At 35.9% G+C, this 21677-nt stretch overlaps 1 protein-coding gene across 1 annotated transcript in view; it reads right to left on the reverse strand.

The window, feature by feature from the left end:
• Nucleotides 1–325: 325 nt before the first annotated feature.
• TMEM163 (transmembrane protein 163) overlaps nt 326–21677 on the reverse strand; it is a 284123-nt gene continuing 262771 nt past the window's right edge. The window contains exons 7-8 of the mRNA XM_003763824.3: nt 2068–2209; nt 326–1354 (exon numbers count right to left, since the gene is read on the reverse strand). Of these exons, the coding sequence (XP_003763872.1) occupies nt 1294–1354; nt 2068–2209 (203 nt within the window). The 3' untranslated portion in view covers nt 326–1293. The remainder of the gene's footprint in view (nt 1355–2067; nt 2210–21677) is intronic.

Consider the following 21677-nt stretch of genomic DNA (forward strand, 5'->3'; position numbering starts at 1 on the left):
CTAGAAAGGCAGTATAGCATAGTGAATAGGGGACCAGATTTGGTATTAGGAGGACTCAAGTTCAAATTCTGCCTTAAGACCTATAATTATATGATACATATTACCTGTGTGACCCATGGCAGATCATAATCTTTCAATAACTCTAAGCAACTTTAAAACAAAGTTGCAGAGGTATCCAAGATCTCCATTGAGTTTTTTGTTGTTTTTTTTTTAACACAGCAATGCAATTATAAACCAAAAAAAGTTAAGAAAAGCATCATCCAGGGAAAATACCAGTCTCACACTTGCAAAGTAAAAAATACTTTGAAATATTATCTTTCCATACCATATAAAATAGATATTTTTATTGATCATACACCATTACTTTGAAGAAGCAACAGTGCTAGAGGTATAGAATGCCTTGTGTTGGATGAACATTTTTACAGAAGAGACTAATCTAACAAATTGCACAACTGAAAACATCCTGCTCTTTAGAGAAGAGTATATCATCACAAACATACCATCATATACCATTTACCATTTTTAACAGGGCATATAGATATATGCATATAGATTATATATATAATTTTTATTTTTATTTTTTTTTACAAATAAAAGACTTCAGTTTTTACTTCTCAAAAAAAATGGATCCATTTTAATCATTGCTTTCAAGTTCTGAAGGTCACTGAAAAGGGACATGTGCTTGATTGGTCCATGCAAAGCTCATACACGTGTCACTAATTACTTTAAAAATAGAGTAGCTTCTTTTAAACTAATTGGTTAAGATTTAAGATTAGTAAAACAGTATGAAACCAATTAAATACATTAGAAATTAGAGGGCCATACTTGGATGTCTTTCAAGAGATCTGCTGGGTAGGAGAAAGCTATAGGTCCTCTTAGCCCCACTGCATGGAAATAGCTCCTAAGTCCTATATAGAACTCGTTCGAAATGAGCCTCAGTTACTAGGTAGAGGTCTTATCCTATCCATGAAAAGATTTTCACTCTAAAGAATGAAAAGGTGCCCACTGGTTAGGGTTGGAAAATCAAGACTTCATCTCTCCCTCCTGTGCATGGTTCAATAGTGCACTTTAATAGGGAAAGGGAGCCTGTGGTACTGAGGGAATGAGCAGTGCACAGACTTATCTGTTTTGATGGATCTACTTCCCGTTAGAAGACTTTACAAAAAGAAAATTACCCAAAAAGAAATTGGATGTTCCATTAAATAATGTTGGCACCATTTGCCTGTACTTTTGAGAGTCCTCATGCTACTGATGCAGGGTATGGGACACTGGCTCTGCCCCCACCAGCTACCTTCATTCGAACATTTCGTAGTGGCGGGTCTGCCTCACTCGAGGCACCATGTCGATGAGTAATCTGAAAGATAAAACCAAAATAAGGGCACTTCAATACCTGATCACCAATCAGTCTGGCTACCGTTTGAACTGGTAAGGTGTTCTGAATATTTTTGTTATATAAATCGTCATCATCATACTCCACTGAAACGCTGGTAAAACTCTCAAGTTTAGAATCACTTTGACTTTTTTTTAATGACCATTAGAAATGGTCAATTCAAAATGAAACTGCAACTTCGAATGACAAACCCAAAACTGTTGAAAGAATAAAATGACTTTTCTTCCACATCATTAGATAAAATGACTCTAATTCTCCCCAGTTAGGTGCTTAGTGAGAGGTGACTGTATTCTTACAGATATGTGACCCTGTTCAAGTCATCATGAGGAGACAGGTATCATACTCTCAAGGATTGATGTCCACTGTGTTTGACAACTTGAGTAAACAGTATCTTACTCAGTGTACTTATTCAGTATCTTTTTACAGTGTATTTAAGCCCACTGTGGCCACTATGGAATTCAGTATCTTATTACAGTGTACTTAAGCCCACTATGGCCACTATAGAATATAAGCTCTCCTAAGCCCCTGAATCAATATTGCTAAATTCTTAAATTTACTTATTAATCCCTGGCTATAGGGATGATAGGGAAATGGGAGAATGGTTGGGGGGATTAGGATGATGGAGAAATATGCTTGAAGAACAAGTTAAAAACAAGAAGATGTAGAACTCAACTCACTTGACTCCATAGGCAAATATGGTCAGGCCAATCAGCACTCCTATACTCCCATCCAAGTACCAGACAGATGCATTGTGCTTGAACACTTCTGCACTGAGAAGAATGGAGAATCCCATCACTCCGCCTACAAGTGAGTTGAAGCCTAGAAATAAGAAGTATAGTGTTCAAAGAAACATCATCCAACCTCCGAAGCCAACATCTGAATCATCAAAGAAGAGAACCCAGATCCTGAGAATGTGCTGAATGAAACTTTGGACAGCTCAAAGAGCAAAAGTCCTTAGGAACTGAGTAAATAGCAAATTGTCTTGGGTCTTGGGCTCTTAAGGGTTTTACATGGAGAGAAAAGAATCACAGAATATTAGAAATGGAAGAATCTTCAGATAGTATCTAGTCTAACCCCTCATTAACAGACCAAAGCCCAAAGAACAGAAGAAACTTCCCTAGTTAATATTAGAAGTGAGATTAAAGTCTTAAGTATCCTAATTCCCAGTCTAGTGTAGTCTACAAATAAGATCATGGTATATAACTTAATAGCCCTCATGATTTCTCCATGAAGAGAAGTAGGAATTGAATTATTTTTTCTTAAATAATTCTTAATACTTAATACAAAGATCTTGGCACCCCAAGTAACTTTCCAAAATTGAGATAATGAAGTTGTCAATCTTCTTCAGGGGAGGGAATTTCCACACCGGAAGTTCCTCAGGGCAATGAAATCCCAGACCCTCATAACCTAACCCACAGAAAAAGTAAAATGCACTATGTTATGTATGTATCAGGAATATAAAGATAAAATTGCCCCAGCCCACAAGCTTAGAAGTTTCATGACTTTGGACAAAAGAAATAGAGGTACATCTAGGGGCAGCTAGGTGATGCAGTAGATAAAGCACTATCCCAGAAGTCAGGAGGGCCAGAGTTCAAATCTGGCCTCGGACATTAACATTTCCTAGCTGTGTGACTCTGGGCAAGTCACTTAACCCCAATTGCTTCAAGGGGGGAAAAGGCATATCATTGTCTATGGTAGTCAAATATTGAGAGATTTTGCTGGAAATAGGCCATGAGAATGTCTCATTTGTTCCAAATAGCTTTCAGGATGGTCTTACAAAGAAATCCCAGAACTGCTCCACAGCTCAGTAGCTAGAATAAAAAAAAAACATTCCCTATAGTTAACCTCTTATAAATTGCTACTCTCAGTATTTCAAATAAGGAGAAGTTTAACTGGTTCCAGAAGCTGCCTCAGTAAACCCACGGTACTCATTCGTTGAATAAAGGCACATGTTATTTCAGCAGGCAGCAATGTGTCACAGTAGTAGTAGACCTGTAAGATCTAGGTTCAAATCCTGCCTCAGACACCAACTAGCTGTTTGTGGACAAGTCACTCTCAGCCTTAGTTTCATCAGTAGAATGAGGATAATAACAATACTTACCTTGTAGGGCTATTGTGAAGGTAAAATAAAATTATATCTATATCTATATCTATATATTGCTTTGAAAAGCTTATTGTACTTTATAAATGCTAGCAATGATGATGACAATGATGTAGACTCTTCTTTATATAAAAAAGTTCGCTATATACACACTGAGAAATGTCATGTAAATATCAGTTATTATTAGTTAGAATCAGGAGTTTTGTGGGGCTCAGAGAGTTAATGAACATAAGGCACTTTGAAAAACTTAAAGTCCTCTACACATGTCATTTTGTATGGTTAGTCTCTACTAGGTCTCTAATCTGTCAATGATTTAATTCAGTGAGCCTTCTAAAGACCTTCTGGGAAACTCAAGCAATACAGGAGTGTAGTAGTAAATATTTAGTCATCAAATTGCATTATTAACATTTTCTTAAGTCAAGACAATTGACAAAACAATAAATCAAGGATTTGGAGCAGTTACTACTTTTTGAAGGGTGAATGTTCACAATGAAATTTTAAAAGTCAGGCTGGTTAGAACTGGCTCCAGCACAACTCTGCATAGAATCTAGATGAGGAAGGAGAGGATGAGATTTTGTTTAGTCCTTGAATTATTCGACCTCAAAACATTTAAAGGCAGCACAGTGTGCTCAAAAGGTATCTGTGCTGCAAATCAGGATACCTTGGTTTTAAGTCCCAGATTTTCCACTAATGGAACACTCTGTGACCTCTAGCCAGTTACATCATCCATCTGGACCTCAATTTTCTCACCTAGCAAATGGAAGGAGTGGACTGGGTGATTTCTAATGCTAGTGTTCTATTATACTCTGAAGAGAGGTTTAAACTCCAAGTCAGTTCAAGGATAAGGATGTGTGCACAAGAAGATCTAAGTGACTCCTCCAAGCTACCTACCCACAGTTAAGTGGCAAGAAGAGTGCCCATAGTCCACATAATAAGCCTGATATACTTTACTACTTCATAGATATGAAGCTCTAAGTCTTAACTGGTCCTAAAGTGTGCTCCCACAATATATTTCAACTCCTTTCCCCCTTGTTCCTGAGCACTAGACCCTAGCACAATACCTTCTCAAAGTTAGCCTAACGGTATTCATTGAACTTCCCAATAGCAGACTGAGGTTTAAGCATTAAGGTAGGGGCTGGTATTTGAGGAAGGTAGCAGAAACTTCAAATGATACCATCTGTTTAATTCTAAGCACCGAGTGGACTTCTGCCTATAGCATATAATTTTGATATCCCTAGAATTTGGATTCAAATTCTCCTTCAGTCTTTTGAATTCCTTAACAATTTCTAAATAATGCAATCAGGACAAATACCTCACAGAAAAAAGCCTTGATGTTCCAGATCTTTGCAAGTTTAGTGCAAACTCAGATCATCTGCTCCAAATTTCTCATGTGATCACCACTAGTGAAAATTTGATCGTGTGACTGCTTTGTGCTGTAGGTTATAAAAAGATTATGTCATTTCTGCTTGATACCAGAACTTTAAAGTTCATATGAATCACCACCATCACTATCCATCACAAAATGACTAATTTTAAGTAATTACTGTGTGTTCTCTTCTGACCATGGTTAAAATGAATTTTTCCCAGATGAAACTGGACCTTTCATTTTTCTCTTTAGTATATTACTACCAAGGAAGTAGTATGATATAATAGAAAGGGCACTGGGTTAAGAACCAAAAAAAAAAAAAAAAAAAAAAATCTGGGTTTTAATCTCTACTCAAATCTATACTAATTGTGACCTTGAACAAGTATAGACCTCTCTTCGTCTCATTTCCCCATTTGTGAAATAAGGATACTAATACTCCAATGATATTCAACATGAAAAAGTTGGACAAACCATAATGTATTAAATAGTGTATTATTCATATAGGATAGTTTTTCATATCAAATAGCATTTAAGATTAACTTTTTATCTTGGAAAACAAATATTCTATCATTTGGAGAGTCCTGAAGAGGATAGGAGGAACCACATAACCTCTTAGGAGTTAGCCCATTTGCATCTATATACTCACTTCTTTTATCACACTGAGATAAAGTCTCATTAACTGAAAGTTCCTTTTTTGAAATCACTGTTTGTGGACTTTGGGAGAGAAAGTTGAAAATAAAAAAGAAGAGGAAATATGAGCTTTGCTTATCCCTGCAAGTAATTCTCTTTTTTTCTCAGCCTCTCAACCCTGACTCCTTCCTTGCCATCTTTATTATGAGCACTCATGGGAAACTTCTGGCTTCAAGAGAATGAACTAGCTTTGGAACTTTGGCCAAATTATCTCACCTCTCTGAACTTCAATTTCCCTATATTTAAAAAGAGGATATTGGACTAGATTCTTCCTAAAACTCTTGAGCTTTAACACTTTGTTATTCTGTGAGAGTAGGAAGTGAAGTATACAATCCCATGCTTTTTCCTATCCTGACCACTAGATGTCCACTCAGCTCCATGAAGTCACAGAGCTAGTTCATGAATATTGGTGGTCATTCATTAAAATACACTGAGATTGCTTTCCAGTCACCCAAGCTCAGTGTCCTTCCCTACTTCCCCTCTGGCCAAGGACACAAGGTGTAGTAGTACACAGGAAAAGATCAGTGCTAGGATATATATATATATATATATATATATATATATATATATATATTTCCCATTTTAGACTGGAATGAATCTTTTTTATTCGTGAATTCATTTAAGCAATTTTGGGGAACCACTTACATTTTCAACATGTATTACTTCTCCTGGTGATGCTCTATGGCTTCAAATCAAAGTATAACAAATCTCAAAAAATACCATAATTACAGGTAACCCCAGAAGCAACAGAAAGACACTTGGATAGGCACAAATAGGCTGCATTCCATTACAAGTGATATGCATTCAATAAGTATCCTAGAAGACTCCATTAAGGATCTATCTACACGCTGAGTGAAATGAGCAGGACCAGGAGATCATTATATACTTCAACAACAATACTATATGATGACCAGTTCTGATGGACCAGGCCATCCTCAGCAACGAGATCAACCAAATCATTTCCAAAGGAGCAGTAATCAAAAAGTTATCAAACTGTGCATACCCTTTGATCCAGCAGTGTTACTACTGGATTATATCCCAAAGAGATTATAAAGAAGGGAAAGGGACCTGTATGTAAATGTTTGTAGCCCTTTGTAGGGTGAAACTGGAAACGAATGGATGTCCACGTTGAGAATGGCGAATAAATTGTGGTATAAAAATTATGGAATATTACTGCTGAAAAAATGACCAACAGGATGATTTAAAAGGCCTGGAGACTTTAAAAACTGATGCTGAGGAAATGGAGGACCAGGAGACATTATATACTTTAACAAAATACAGATGATGACCAGTTCTGATGGATCAGGCCATCCTCAGCAAAGATCAACCCAAATCATTTCAATGGAGCAGTAATGAACTGAGCTGTATGCCCAGAAAAATAACCCTGGGAGAACTAAAACCATTACATTAAATTCAATCCCTATATTTATGCACACATGCATTTTGATTTCCTTCCAAGTAATTGTACAAAAATTAGAGTCTGATTTTTTTGTACAGCAAAAAATGTTTTGGTCATTATACTTATTGTGTATCTAAGTTATTTTTAATATATTTAAATCTATTCATCCTGCCATCTAGGGGAGGGGTGGGGGTAAGAGGGAAAAATTGAACAAGAGGTTTGGCAATTGTTAATGCTGTAAAGTACCAGATAAATCCTGTAAATAAAAGGCTATTAAATTAAAAAAAAAAAAAAAAAAACAAAGGAGCAGTAATGAATGAAAGCTATTCCCAGAAAAAGAACTCTGGGAGATGACTAAAACCAAATTGAATTCCCAATCCCATATTTATAAACCTGATTTTGATTTCTTCCAAGCTAATTGTACAATATTTGAGTCGATTCTTTTTGTACAGCAAAATAACGTTTTGGTATGTATACTTATTTGTATCTAATTTATATTTTAATATATTTAAATCTACTGGTATCCTGCCATCTAGGGAGGTGGGGGGGTAAGAGGGAAAAATTAACAAGAGGTTTGGCAATTGAAGCTGTAAAGTTACCCATGCATATATCCTGTAAATAAAAGGCTATTAAAAAAAAAAAAAAAAGATCTATCTACACCCCAACTGTTTTGCCAAGAAAAAAAAAAGGATGTATATATATATATATATATATATATATATATATATGTATGTATATCTAACTGGAAAATGAGATTAGTTATGTAACTACATTCAAAGATGGTGAATGAATATCTAGATGGAAATAACAGTAAGAATTTATATTTTTATAGTGCTTTAATGTTTTCGATGTGTTTTATTTCAGTGTTGTCAAACTCAGAAACAGGTGACACTAATTTGTACATATGATATCCTGTAGACTAGATATGACTTAGTTTTGTTATCTATGTTTTATTGTATTTTTATTTATTTTATTAAATATTTCTCCAAACAGTTTAATTTGTTTCAGCCACACTAAGGAGTGTTTCTAGCTGCAGGAGATTTAACACCTCTGTTTTACATAATGATAATTATGATTATGATTAATAGGGCTGGGGACTACTAATTAACAATAATAATAATTGCTTGCATGCATACAGCACTTTAAGATTTGAAAAGCTCTTAATATATATTAGGTCATTTCATCCCTACAACTCTTTATGATAGATGATATTATTAGCTAGGTATAGAATTCTTTATACAAAGAATCTGGTGGTGATCTCCAATGATTTGAGAGAGGGAGGAGGGCCTTCTATGAAGGATATAAAAATATAACTGAAAATCAACTAAGACAAAAAAAAAGGAATATGACTTATACCACAGGAAGAACCCAACCAACAAAATCCCTTTAAATATCTTAGTACCACTTCTTGATATGAGTTCCCTAATTGTATTTCGCACTAAAGCAGATAGGGTTGTTTTTAAATGATTATTTTAGTTCTTCCAAAGCTTAAAGGGCTACCTCCAAATTGAGTATAATGACTATTTATATTTTGCAATATTTTTAAAATTTCCAAACTATCATCAGGAATGATATGCCAAAACAGAACAAATGAGCAAATCCCTCCACAGTCTTCCAAAATATAAGATCTTCAGCAGCAGCCTCCTTGGCTCCATTCCTTAGAGAATCATAGATTTAGACCAAGAAAGAATGAGCTCAGAGCTCATCTGGTTTTATAACCTCCCTTTATACATAGGGAAATTGAGGCTCATAGAATTTCAATGATTGACTAATTGCCCAAGATCACACAAATATTAAATAGTAGAGTCAGGGTTTAAATCCAATACTTCTTTCACTCTTTGATAGATCTATAATTTGTTAAAGTCAATAAGGGAAAAAAATCATTGTAACTAGGCTTTCAACAACTAGGCATCTGCCAGTGGGATCTCAACAGATTTGTTCCTCCTAATTTTAATCCATTATGCTATCCAATTCCATTTTATGGGTGAGTTCATACCATTCACATTTATATATTTCCTTCCATGCAATTTTTCCCTTACTTATCCCCTCCTTACAATTTATATCCTTTCCCTTCTCATAAGTGTTTTCCTTCTGATCACCATCTTCTCCAGTATATCTTCCCTACCTTTGATCAATCTCCCCTCCCCCTTCTATTATCCCTACTATTATAGGATAAGATAGATTTCTGTACCTACTAAGTATGAATGTTATTCCCCCTTTTAAACAAGTTTGATGAGAGCAAGGTTTAAACTTTGCCCTCCATCTCTCTCATCTTCCCCCCATTATAATAGACTTTTATAACTTTTTTATGGGATAATTTACCTCATTTAATCTCCCCCTACCTTTCTTCTTCCAGTGCAGTTTTCTTTCTCACCCCTTTATTTTGGGATTTTTTGATGGGGGTATCATGTCATCAAAATCACTTTATTTCTATACCCTCTATCTACACATATTCCTTCTAACTGATTTTATGATAATAAAGTTGAGTTATATATATTATCATATAGAAATCTAAATAGTTTAACATTATTGAAGTTCTTAGTTTTCTTTTTCTTGTTTACTTTTTCATTAAATATCCATTTTTTTTTCTCTGAAAATTGATATTCAGTTCTGCTGGGTAGGTGATTCTTGATTTTAATCCTAACTTCTTTGCTTTCCAATATATTATATTCTAAGCCCTTCAGTTTTGTTTTGTTTTGTTTTGTTTTTTAATGTGGAAGCTGACAAGTCCTATGTAATCTTGAATGTAGCCCCATAATATTTAAATTGTTTCTTTTTGACTATTTTCAGTACTTTCTCTTTGATGAACTCTGTAATTGGGCTATGATGTTCCTAGGAATTTTCATTTTGGGATCTTTTTCAGATGGTGATTGATAGATTCTATCAACTTCTACTTTGACCTCTGGTTCTAATATATTGGAGCAGTTTTCTTTGATAATGTCTTGAAAGAATTTCTTTGATAATGTCTTTTTTTCCCTGAATATAGTTTTCAGGCAGTCCAAAAATTTTTATATTATCCTTCCTGAATCTATTTTTAGATCAATTTCACAATTTCTTCTCATTTTTTAAAACTTTTTGATTTTATTTTACTATATTTTGATGTCTCATAGAATCATTAGTTTCCATTTGTTCAGTTATAATTTTTAAGGAATTATTCTCTTTAGTCAGCTTTTGTACTTCCTTTTTTATTTGGCCAATTCTAATTTTTAGGGAGTTAATTTCTCTCAGTTAATTTTTGTATGTGTTTTCCTTTGTTGTGGGCTCTTTTTCATTATTCTTTAGTATTACTCTCATTTCTTTTCTTATTTTTTCTTCTTCTCCAATTTTGCTTTTTAAAAATCCTTTTAAAGCACTTCCAAGAATTCTTTTTGGTACTAAATTACATTTTTTTCTTTGAGTTGACACTATTGTTCTCTTTTAAATTTATGCCTCAATCATTTGTTGTCACCACAGTAATTTTCTATTGTCAAGTTCATTTTTTTGCTATGTTGTTGTTTTCTTGCTTATTTATTTCTTTCTTGTAATTTGGTGTTTTTATGTGAGAGATGGATTCTAATCCTGCAGTATTCCAAGTTTTTTGTATTGGAGCTCAGGATCTTACTGTAATGTTCTGGCTGGCTCTCTGGAGGTCCTCCGAATGAGCCTTGGTTTCAGTGGAATAATCACCACAAGAATAATCAGGAATAAAGTCCAAAGTCTTTATTATCACAGCCTGTCTCCTTTGCCTGGGGCCAGGCTAGCTTTCTGGGGGACCTTCAGTTGGGCCTTGGTCTTAGTGGAGAAGTGAAGGAGACAGGATAGCTACCATGAATGTTTTTATGTTCAAGTCTGTCCTCCAGTCCTCCAGTCCTCCAGTCCTCCAGTCCTCCAGTCCTCCAGTCCTCTGTCTTCTAGGTCTATCTCAGAGTCTATCTTCCCTCCCAGATCTCTTAGCTCTTATATATTCTATTATAAGTACATCATCATAGATGTCAATCTTGTAAAACTATACTTAGTACTAAGTACATGTAAACTAGAGAATCATTATCTCAGTTCCACTGAGTTAACATCTTCATCTTGTGATGAGATTAAATCAATCATACTGATCCTTAAGTATACCTTTTCAGAGTTCCTGCCCTCTACATCTCCTGTTTTCTTTTGTTTTGATGATTATCTAAAGAAATGTTATGTTATGGTTAGTTTTCTGGAGGTCTCCAGACCAGCTTTGGTTTCAGCAGAATAATCACCATGAGAATAGTCAGGGATAAAGTCCAAAGTCTTTATTGTCTCCTTCAGTCTCCCAGTTTGAGTCAGCAGTCTCAGCCAATCAGCAGTCTGTATATCTCAATGTAATGTCATGCTTTCTAGAACCCCCAAGTTAGGGCAAGAAAATGTACCGTTGCTTTCCAGAGCCCCCACATCAGGATGGATTAAAATATAGTGTCCAGACTAGCTCTCTGGAGGATCTTGGGACCCAGCCTGTGTCCTTGGTCTTAGTGGAGAAGGGATGAAGATAGGAGAGCCACCATGAGGCTGGTCAAGTCTTCTCTTCTGTGGCTGAGTTTGTCCCCAGTTTATATACTCTATTACAATTAAATCAATTCATCATACTGAGTATAAACCAATCATTATATCACTAGGGAACCATTATTTGTTGTAAGATTAAATCAATCATATTGAACTAGAGAACTATTAATCACCATGCTAAACCAGATAACCATTGCTTATCAATTCCACTAAATTAACACCTTGTAAGAATCCTCAAATATATTTCTCCAGAGTTCTGGCCCATTACATTTTACCACTGTCAGTTCAATAAACTTTTAGGGCTTAACTAATTACTTTCACGGGAGGGTAGGCTTCTCTTCTGGCTTGTAGTAGGGGATGGGCTCTCTTTGTTGACTTCCCCTGGGTGTGGGGTTTAGCCTGCCCCAGTGGTGGGGTCTTGCTTTGGGATAGCTATGGAAATAGGGCCTCTCTGCTAGAAAGCTCTGGAGGAGAAATCTTGTTGCTGGTCTGCCCAGGAGTGAACTATGCTGGGTGGCTATGGAAATATGGTCTCTCTGTTGGCAGACCTCAGGAGCAGGGTCATGCTGTTGAGCACTAATGGGATGAGACTTCACTTTTGGTCAGCAATGGAGTCAAGGATGGCTCATACTGGGAGTGGGCTCACTGGGGTGGGGCTTGACTAATTTGTCTAGCTAATAGATTGCCCCAGGCCTGGAGGACCTTACTTCCCTCCCACTCCAGTGAGACAGACCTTTCCTGACATGCTGGAAAGCTATTTCACTCCTAGATCTTTTCTGAGGTGGTTTTCTATTGTTTGGAGAGGAATTAGGGCTTCAGGGAGTTCCTTCCTCACTCAGTCTTCTTGGTATTAGGTGTTTTCTGTTAATTGTAGTAAACTGCATTTTCTATTGACTTGAGGACTGTTAATTCTTTTCTAGCCAAAGGTTTCTTACTACTCCTTAGTACCTCCCCAGGCTGAACCAGGGCAATTCAAATAAATCATTAGGTCCCATGTTGACAACTTTGGTCAAAGATTTGTCAGGAATTTTAAAAACTAATATTAAAATGTACTGATTGTAGAAAGGTGGGGTATGTCTCTGCACTTGCATGTATAGAAATAGGGGAATACCTTTCAACTCTGTGAAAACAACAAATTTGGGGAAATGCTTATGACTCCCAAGTATAAATAAAGGACCTGATAAAAGATCTGCTGAATACTGAAATTAACAATTGAACAGGAATAAGCTAGTGTTTGAAATTTTTGGAAACAAGCTTTTAGTAGTTTAAATGTTACCCTAATAATCCTACCTACTACTAATTTATTTAGCAATTTTTTTTCTTCTTAGAGTACAGAGGTGAACTTTAACTTACTCTAGAGAAACCATCTGTGGGTCCAATTAATGAAACTTTTTTGACCTAGAATTAGCTGAGGGAAGCTGTTGATGATCCTCAGTTTTTCAATTACCCAGTCTTACCTGTACAAAATGATCCAATATTTTGCTCTTTAAATCTATTTTTTTTTTTTAAGTAGGGGGAAGGGAGCTGCTCTGTAACAAAATCAGTGAGGCAAGGAAAGGTGTGAGGCAATTCACCCACTACAAGTTAGGCTTTCAAAATGTACCCCCTTAGGGTTAAGTGGATGCTCCCTCCAGGAGAAACACTGTGCTGACCTAAGAAGCTAGTTCCTTGTCTGACAAAAAATACTTGGCTCAGCCTACTATAATGGAGAGACCCATGCCTCTGTCGCATCAGGGAGCAAATGAGCAGAAAGCAGCAACCAGGTGATAAAAGAAGGCAAACCCCAGGGGTCCTGCTTGCTATTTGCAAAACTCAGAGGAAAGCAAACACTATCCAATAGAGAAATCCCAGATCTTACCAGCCAGGAAAACTGTGCTCATTCCCCTACCACCAGAGAACCCTTCTACTTTCCTCTTCCCTTCTTTCATATAAATGGTAATAATAAAACTGAAAACAGGAGTAATTAGAGTTTGGCTCCTAATTCTCCTGATCAATAAATGAACAAATTCTAGATCCTAAATGATACAATTAGCACAAGGATGCAATTACAGAGACAGATTTCCCTGTTATTTCTGCCTGATAGGTGTCTGAAACAAAACAGTTGTAGAAAATGGGGACACAGTCCCCCACTGTGGGGGTCACAAGTAGAAAATGGGGAAAAAACAAATAGTAGACCTAGGAGGCAAATTGTGGCTGTTCTGGGTTTGGATCTGAGTCCCAGTTTCCCTTCTGTTTCTTTTCCCCTTTGTTCTTTGAAATCATTCACATAACATTTCTGACAAATCACGAGGACAAGATCCACTTGTGGGAAGTCACAAATATTATCAGGCTGGTCTCTTTATAGCAGGAGTTCTTAACCTTTTTATGTGTCATGGACCCCATCATCAGACTGGTGAAGCCTAGAGACCCTTCAGAATGTTTTTAAATGCATAAAATAAAATGCATAGGATTACAAGAAAACCATTTATTCTAAAATAAAAATGTAACATTTTTCCGTATCCAGTTCACAGTTCTCCTGAAATATATACACAGACTTTGGAAGTATCCATATCACCTGCAGTTCTCAGCCCTGTTTTATAGGATCATAGATTAGAAGAATTGGAAGTGACCTCACACATCACCTAATTCAATCCCTTGCTTACAATGTGACTACATCTCCTAGTCTCTTCTGGGACAGTCCCAGCAATAGGATTATTTTTATTTTCAGATAGCTCTGATTATTAGAGAGTTCTTCAGCATATTGAGCCTAAATCTACCTCTTTAACTAGTTTGATCCTAATTTGGTCCTAAAGAGACCAATTTAATTTAATCTCTCTTCACATAACCTTCAAATATTTGAAGATAGTAATAATATCATTCTATTTCTTTGCTCCAGTCTAAACATCCCCAGCAATCCTCTTGTGACATCTGGAATCCCTTCACCCTTAGCCCGCCTCTTCTACACAAGTGTCTGAACCATTTGAGAGAATTAAGGACATGAGTGGTAAGGGTTTTGTTTCTTTCTGATCTTTCATTGCTGTGGCCCCTGAGAAGGGCTCCAGCAAATCTAAAAAATGTGTTTCCCTGAAAAATAGTAGTGACCACTAGGCTATATAAGTCAAGCTATTGCTCAGGGGTGGATGGAGGGAGGGAATACTGCTTCTTCACAGGGCTCTTGTCTACCAGTGATATTTCATTGGTAGGTGTTGGTGATGGCCAGAATGATAATACTTTTTGGAGAACAAAAATGAATGTCTTATAAGCAATTATAAAAGCCTACAAAAACAAATCAAATAATGCCTACAATAAATTTAACCTGACATATTTGAGGATGCAAAATTATTACTGTACCTTGTGTTAACTAAGAAGCACTGCTAAGCCTTCATAATATTTTTACTTTTATTTTCACCCACTCAAACCAAGATTTTCTGAAATCATCTAAGGGAAATGATGAGATGAAAGAGAAGACAGTAGGGGAAGCTAGAGAAAATCAAAAGGTCTCCTGAGACCTCTGTGAAGACTTCTAGATGTACAATGCAGGGACCTGTTGAAATGACTTTTCCCCTTCTCCATCAAGGGCTATCCAGATACCCAAAGGTATTCAGGAAACCAGAACCCTGAACCCTTGTATGTTAGGAATTGGCACAGAGCTAATCTGGAGATTCAGTTATGGGAATTATAACTCCAAGCTTGAAGAGAGATCACTGATGTCAAATATTCTCCATATACTGCTAGAAACAGAGATACACTGAATCTAACAAATAAATATCCCTAGAAGAAATAAAGCTTTATTAGGAATAAGGCAGGAAAAGAGGACTAGAGATTTTCCAACACAGTAATTTCATCAGATTGTATATATCTGATCTAGAGGTTGAAAGAAAAGCTCTAAGGGATTGGGAATTTGGATTCAATGTGAGTGGAAGAAGGAAAAAGGGAGTACTTGTAGAACAATGAGGAACAACTGAGGAGTGAGAGAAAAAAAAAACATATGAGGCGAGATAGAGAAATGGGAAGGAAAGGCCAAGTGGAAAACAACTGAGGTTATGTACATGGATTTCAGTATTCACTGAAGTTTTTTAGTAGATTAGCTGATACTACAGCTAGGTATATGGGACCGACTAAATGATTGAACATAAAGAATTACTATTAAATGATCAATGTAAAAGATAATTATGACTCATGAATAGATTACTAGAACTAGACGTGGGAAGACCTGAGTTCAAATCTCACCCCAAAAATTTATTAACTATGTGATTCTGGACAAATCACAGTCTCTGTCTGCTTTGGTTTCCTCAACTATAAAATGGAAATAATAATAGCATCTACTTCTCAGTTTCAAGAAAATAAAATGAGTAAAGTGTTTTGTAAATCTTGAAGTGCTATGTAAATGCTATTATTATTATTATTACTATCATTAATGTTCTATTCTGTCTGAAGAGTGTCACTAGTCAGTTGTTTTAGAGCTCTATTTTTAGCCCTAGGCTGGTCAAGATTTTTGTTCACGCCTTTGATGAAGGTAGAATGACCTTCTTATGAAACCGTTAAATGACAAGAAACTGGGAAGGATAGCTAACATAGCAGAAACAGAATCTAGATATAAAAAACTTGGCATGCTAGAAAAACATCAAAAATCCAATAAGATGAACAGTTCAAACTTCCATAGCACTTAAGGTTTACACAGTATTGAAGGAGGATTGCATAGAGAGAGATATTGTGTACAGAATAAGAGCAGTGATATTCACAGTGTACTCTGCCTATTCAAACAACAGATGTATTAAGTTCAATTCTGGGGCTACAAGTTTTAAAATATATTGAGGAAATCATTTAAGGGACCCAAGGAGATAATTTAAAGAAAAGATTTGTGGGAGAGTGTGAGAAGGTAGAACATATGAAATGGTAGCTGTCTTCTAGTATTTGATGGATTGTAATGTGGAAGGAGGGCAGCTGGAAGACTCATCTACCTGAGTTTTAATGGTCCCTAACAGGCTGTGTGATCCTGGGCAAGTCACTTAACCCTTTTTGAAATGAATTAGAGAAGGAAATGGCAGACCACTCCAGTATCTTTGCCAAGAAAACCCCCAAAATGGGGTTACCAAAATTCAGACACAACTAAAATACTGAGTAAACACAATAACAAAAAACAAACTGGTAGAAGGATGACTTTTTCTGCTTGGCCACACAGGAAAGAAGTAGGAGCAATGGACAAAAATGACACAACAGGCAGATCATACCCATAATTAGGAAAATTTCCTGACAATTTGAGAGCTGACCAAAAATAGAATAGTACTAAAGGCATTTATTGACAGAATGATTTTAAAAATCCCTTTTCAGTGATTTCTATTGAGGATAGGTAAGACTAAGGGATATCTTCCTTTCAACTTTGAGATTTATAACATAGTAAAGTTCCCTGGGGCAATGGAAATAGTTGTTTGTTGCAAATCTAATCCTATAATGTTAATTTAATTAATATATGCATATGTAAAATATAATATGTAACAGGATTATATATAATATAATTATAATTTTGAATCTTTTAAATTCTATAATTGATGCTCACTCCTAAGTTTAAATTTTCAGATATCATATTGCCATCAAGAAAATGCTTTGCAAACTTGAAAGCATTATGTAAATATTAGTTGTTGTTATTGATATATGTAATTTTAATATTTGCTATAGTGAATGGAGTACCAGGCTTGGAGTTGGCATAATCTGGATTCAAGTCTCTCTCACACACAAACAATGGGAAAGTCTATGTTCCACACCAGAAATCCTCTCCCCTTACAAAGTCACATTTCATTTATGTATTTATTAATGCAAAAATACAAATTTCTTACAAAGTAATGGCACTGATTTTCTTTAAAACAAGTCTATTGGAATTTAAGACATGAGCCACTTATTCTGATGTTTGTACTTACTGCTTAAACTGATTCTGAAATCTTTTAGAATTATCTTCAGAGCCAATTTACAAGCCATATAAGACTACCATATTACTTTCTAGCCACATAAGAGGAAAGAAATGTAATAGAATAGAGAGAGAGCTAGACTCAGGAAGGAAATCTCTGACTCTTACTAGTTCTATGGCTATGAGCAAGGCAGTGGACCTGTCTGAGCTTCAGCCACCTCCATAAAACATATATAAATACATCTCAATGAACTCCATGGTCTCTAAAGTCCCTTATAAACATTTGATCCTCATACCATCTTCTGATCCCATTTTAGATCCAACACCTAATTCATCAGGCTTGGCTCTGATTGATTTTAGAGAATTAAAACAAAAATCAAACCAGAATTTCTCAGCCCCCCCCTTTTACTTCTCCTTTCCCTTTCCTTCTCACTCAGACTAGGAAGGTCTATTCTCTAAAGCTAGAGAGGGAAAGCCATCTTTATTAATGTGTCCATTCAGGGTAACTCCTTTGAAGGAGATACATAGCACATTTACATGATTAAATTCTAGCATATTTGTTTAAAAAGAAAACCACCTTTATACCCTTATAGGCAAACCTCATATGTCTGTTAACTTGTCAGCTTTACACAAACCCAAGGCCTTAATTAACAACATTCAGGCCAAGAAAGCTCAGGAGGACTGGAGGTGCCAGCCGTGAAACCCAAATGAGAAATCCCTGCTTGTGAAGAGTAAATGTGTTATCTTTTACAGATACTTGACAATAGCTTTAATGGAGGCAGAGGAACAGATTTCAGAGGAACAAAATAGTTCTCTGAATAGTCAGGTAGATCATCTCTAAGGTCACTTCTCTGTTCTAAGTACTGTGAAAGTAAAGTCAGGAAGGACCCCCCAAAATAAATTGGCTAACCCAGTTCTAGAGAGAGAGAGTAGAGGAAAAAAAGAACTTCATATATAGAAGAGAAAATTGAAGTGTGCAGTGAAAATCTGATTTAATATCCCCTATAAATAATAATGTTGTTTTGATCTTTCTTTTACAAGAACTCAATATATATTATATATTTGGCTTTATAAAAGGAAATAAATAGACGTTATTTATGCCCCCAGGAGAGGTGGGCATGTTTCAGAAAGGGACCCAGATTTCTGTAGCCCGTTTTCTATATTTCCCCTTGATAAATGCAGCACACAAAAGAAATAGCACATACATCAAACAAGATGCCTAGCAAGAATGAATAGAATCAGTCACTACATTAACTATTAAACAATGGTATTTGGAGCCTATGTTTTTCCTTCTTTTTCTCGATCATTTTTTAATCCTAAAGGCCCAGCAACGTGTTTCCTAGTGAACTGCCCCAGAGAAGAACTCAAAGAAGGACAATATAGCCCCTTCAGCAGACTTCAAAGACATTTTCTAGAAGTTTAATGTGGTGGAAAGAACACTATATCTTTAATCAGTAGACCTAGTTCTGGCTATTTGTTGGTCATGTGACCTTCACTAACCTCCAAGCTTTAGATAAAATGATTATCTTAAGATATAGGATCATTGTGAAAATCAAAGGAAATCATATATCAAAGTGCTTTGTGATGGCAAATCATTATGCAAATGTAAATTATTATTTCATGAGCAGGACTAGTATATGCCCCATAGTTCTCAGGTCCATCCAAGGCAGATGTTCAGATTTTAGTGTTTTATTAAAGTGATTGTCAGTATAGTTCATTTGTCATTATATAGAATTTATATAATTATAACATTGTATATATGTTATATGTATAACATGTAGAAATTATATAATTTGTTATTCTTTTTGTTAGAGGTATGCTCTGGGGATTGCCAATATATGTAAGTCATTGTCTCTACACAGATGAAATCTAAGAATATTAATTTAAATTATCAGAATGTTCTTTAAAGGCAATCATTAGCTCCCTTTATAAGCACCCAAGCCCACAAGGCTTCAAAACTTTGTACCGTAAAAGGTATAGAAAAGACTCTCCTTTTAACTCAGGGAGGTAATCAAGAGACCCTCATCTGTAATGAGGGAAAAGGCCAGAATTTGCCCTTCCACATTGATGTTCTATGTTTCTTGATTTTCCTACAGCAACTCTATTCCTATTTATATTTAATCCCTCTGCTTCATTTGCTTTCATTCTATGCAAAGGTCACGGTTCCTTATCACTGCTGTTGTCTTCAGTTCTATTTCTCTGCTGTTTGTGGTTTAGATATCTTCCTAAAGACTGGGTTACTTACCTACTTTCTTAGAAAAGAAAGGCTGGATCATGTGGGGACTGTGGAGGGGAAAAGAGGAAGGGGGGATTACATGATCCTCAGTGGAAAATATTATCACTCTTTCCTATTTCCAGGGTGCAAGTCCCTTCAGCCTATTTAAAACTTCTGGTGTTAAGGAATTGGAAACAGAATAGATGCCCATTGATTGGGCAGGTATAATGGAGTGTTACTGTGCTGAGAAGAAATAACAAAAGGAAAATAAATAGAGAAACACAGGTAAACTTAGAGAAACTAATGCAAAGTGAATTAAGCAGAGCAAACACACAGCAAGGTAAAGAAAGAATGCATAGAATCGGTCATAACATTAACTATTAAACAATGGTATTTAGACAAGGACGAATCAATCAAGAGTGAATGTCAAAGAATTGCAAAGAACAATCATGACCTAAAAAAGAAAAAAAAGTATAAGAAGACACCATCATCCAATTCCTTTGCAAGATGGAAAGTTCACAAATGTAATGCATAGCACATATTTTCAGAAGTTTTCATTATTTTTACTTTAAAAATATCTTTTATTATATGGGTTGGCTCTCTTGATGATGGTTTGGGAAGGATGGACAGAAATTTTGGAAAAAAAGAATTCAGTAAACATTTAAAAAACCCAATTTGGCTATTTTACAATGCCTCACGTTTTACTCAAAGTGACTTTTCAAGTGCCTATAGAAATGGCTCTTTCTTAGGCCATTAAAATAGTCTTGTTTTCCACTCAGGCTCATTGCAAATTTAGAGGCACCTTAGTGCCTCTATGTTTTGTCAGCTCCACCTAATGAATAGAATATATTCAATATGTGACATGTGCTTTAGCTAGAACTTCTTCATTTTTATTTCATATTCAAAAAGCTTTGCATAAATTAGATATTTGACAAAAATTTTTAGAAAGGTAATTTGAATGAAGCTGAAGTTAAGAAAATTATTTCCACACTTTGCATTGTTTTCTTCAACTCCCATCTTCCACTAAGGCAGTTCAAATAGGTTTTATGCCCAACAAAATGTCTTCAAAGTCCTCCAGCAGAGAAAGGAATCATCAGCAGTCAACACCTGCTCCCAGAGCTTCAGGATTCGGAGATTCTCAAGATTCAGGAGATGGAAACACCTCAAGACTATCTTTTGCCTCTTTTTGTATTGTCAGCACTTAACACAGTAACTGACACACAGTAGGTAGTTAATACATGTTTATTGATTGATTGATTGATTAAGATCCTTTTAAATTCTAAATCTCTGATTTTATGATTATCTGAAATTAGGAAGACCAGTAGAAAGCAGAAGTTGAATTCTGGAGGCAGTACCCACAAGTAGGGTCTATGTGTCCATACTGGTTGCAGCAATCTTACATAAAATTCCTGGTTTTCCCCAGCTGATGGATCAGCACAGAGTTAAGCACCTGGTGAATGCTCAATAATATTGATCGATTATTATTGAAGCACTTCCCTCAAACAGCATTAAGTACAAGACACTCAGTCAGCAGATCCTATCCTGGGTCCAGACCTGCCTGAGTAAGAAATCCCTGTGGTCAGTTCTTGAAAGACTTAGGTCAGGCTGCCAAATATACATACCAGTGCATTAATATTTCCTAAAAGCAGATTGGTGGAGAAGGCTCCATCTAGCAAGTCCATCTACCACAGCAACAATAAGCTGATGCCTTTGAGGGTTTTGAATAGGGAAAATTGTGGTTTATGGGGAAAGTGCTTTCCTAGCATAGAGTAAAGTAGCATAAATGTAAACAGTCCTAGAACATCAGAGTGGGGGGGTGGGCCACAGATGGTATGCTTGCCAAAAACATCACACAGACCAATCACTGCTACAATATTGTACTTCCTATCCACTGTGGAGCCATTGCTGCCACTTTAATAGAATATAAGCTCCTTAAGGGCAGAGATTGCTTCTCTAAAGAGGATATGGGATCTTCCTTCTAGGTTATTTTCTTTCTTTCACTTCTCATATCACTTAATACTATGATCTAGAAACACAAATTAAATGTATGTGTGTGTGTGTGTGTGTATATATATATATATATATATATACACACACACACACACACACACATATACACACAGATTTAT

This window comes from Sarcophilus harrisii, chromosome 3 (assembly GCF_902635505.1).
Source record: "Sarcophilus harrisii chromosome 3, mSarHar1.11, whole genome shotgun sequence".
NCBI classification, from domain to species: Eukaryota; Metazoa; Chordata; class Mammalia; order Dasyuromorphia; family Dasyuridae; genus Sarcophilus; species Sarcophilus harrisii.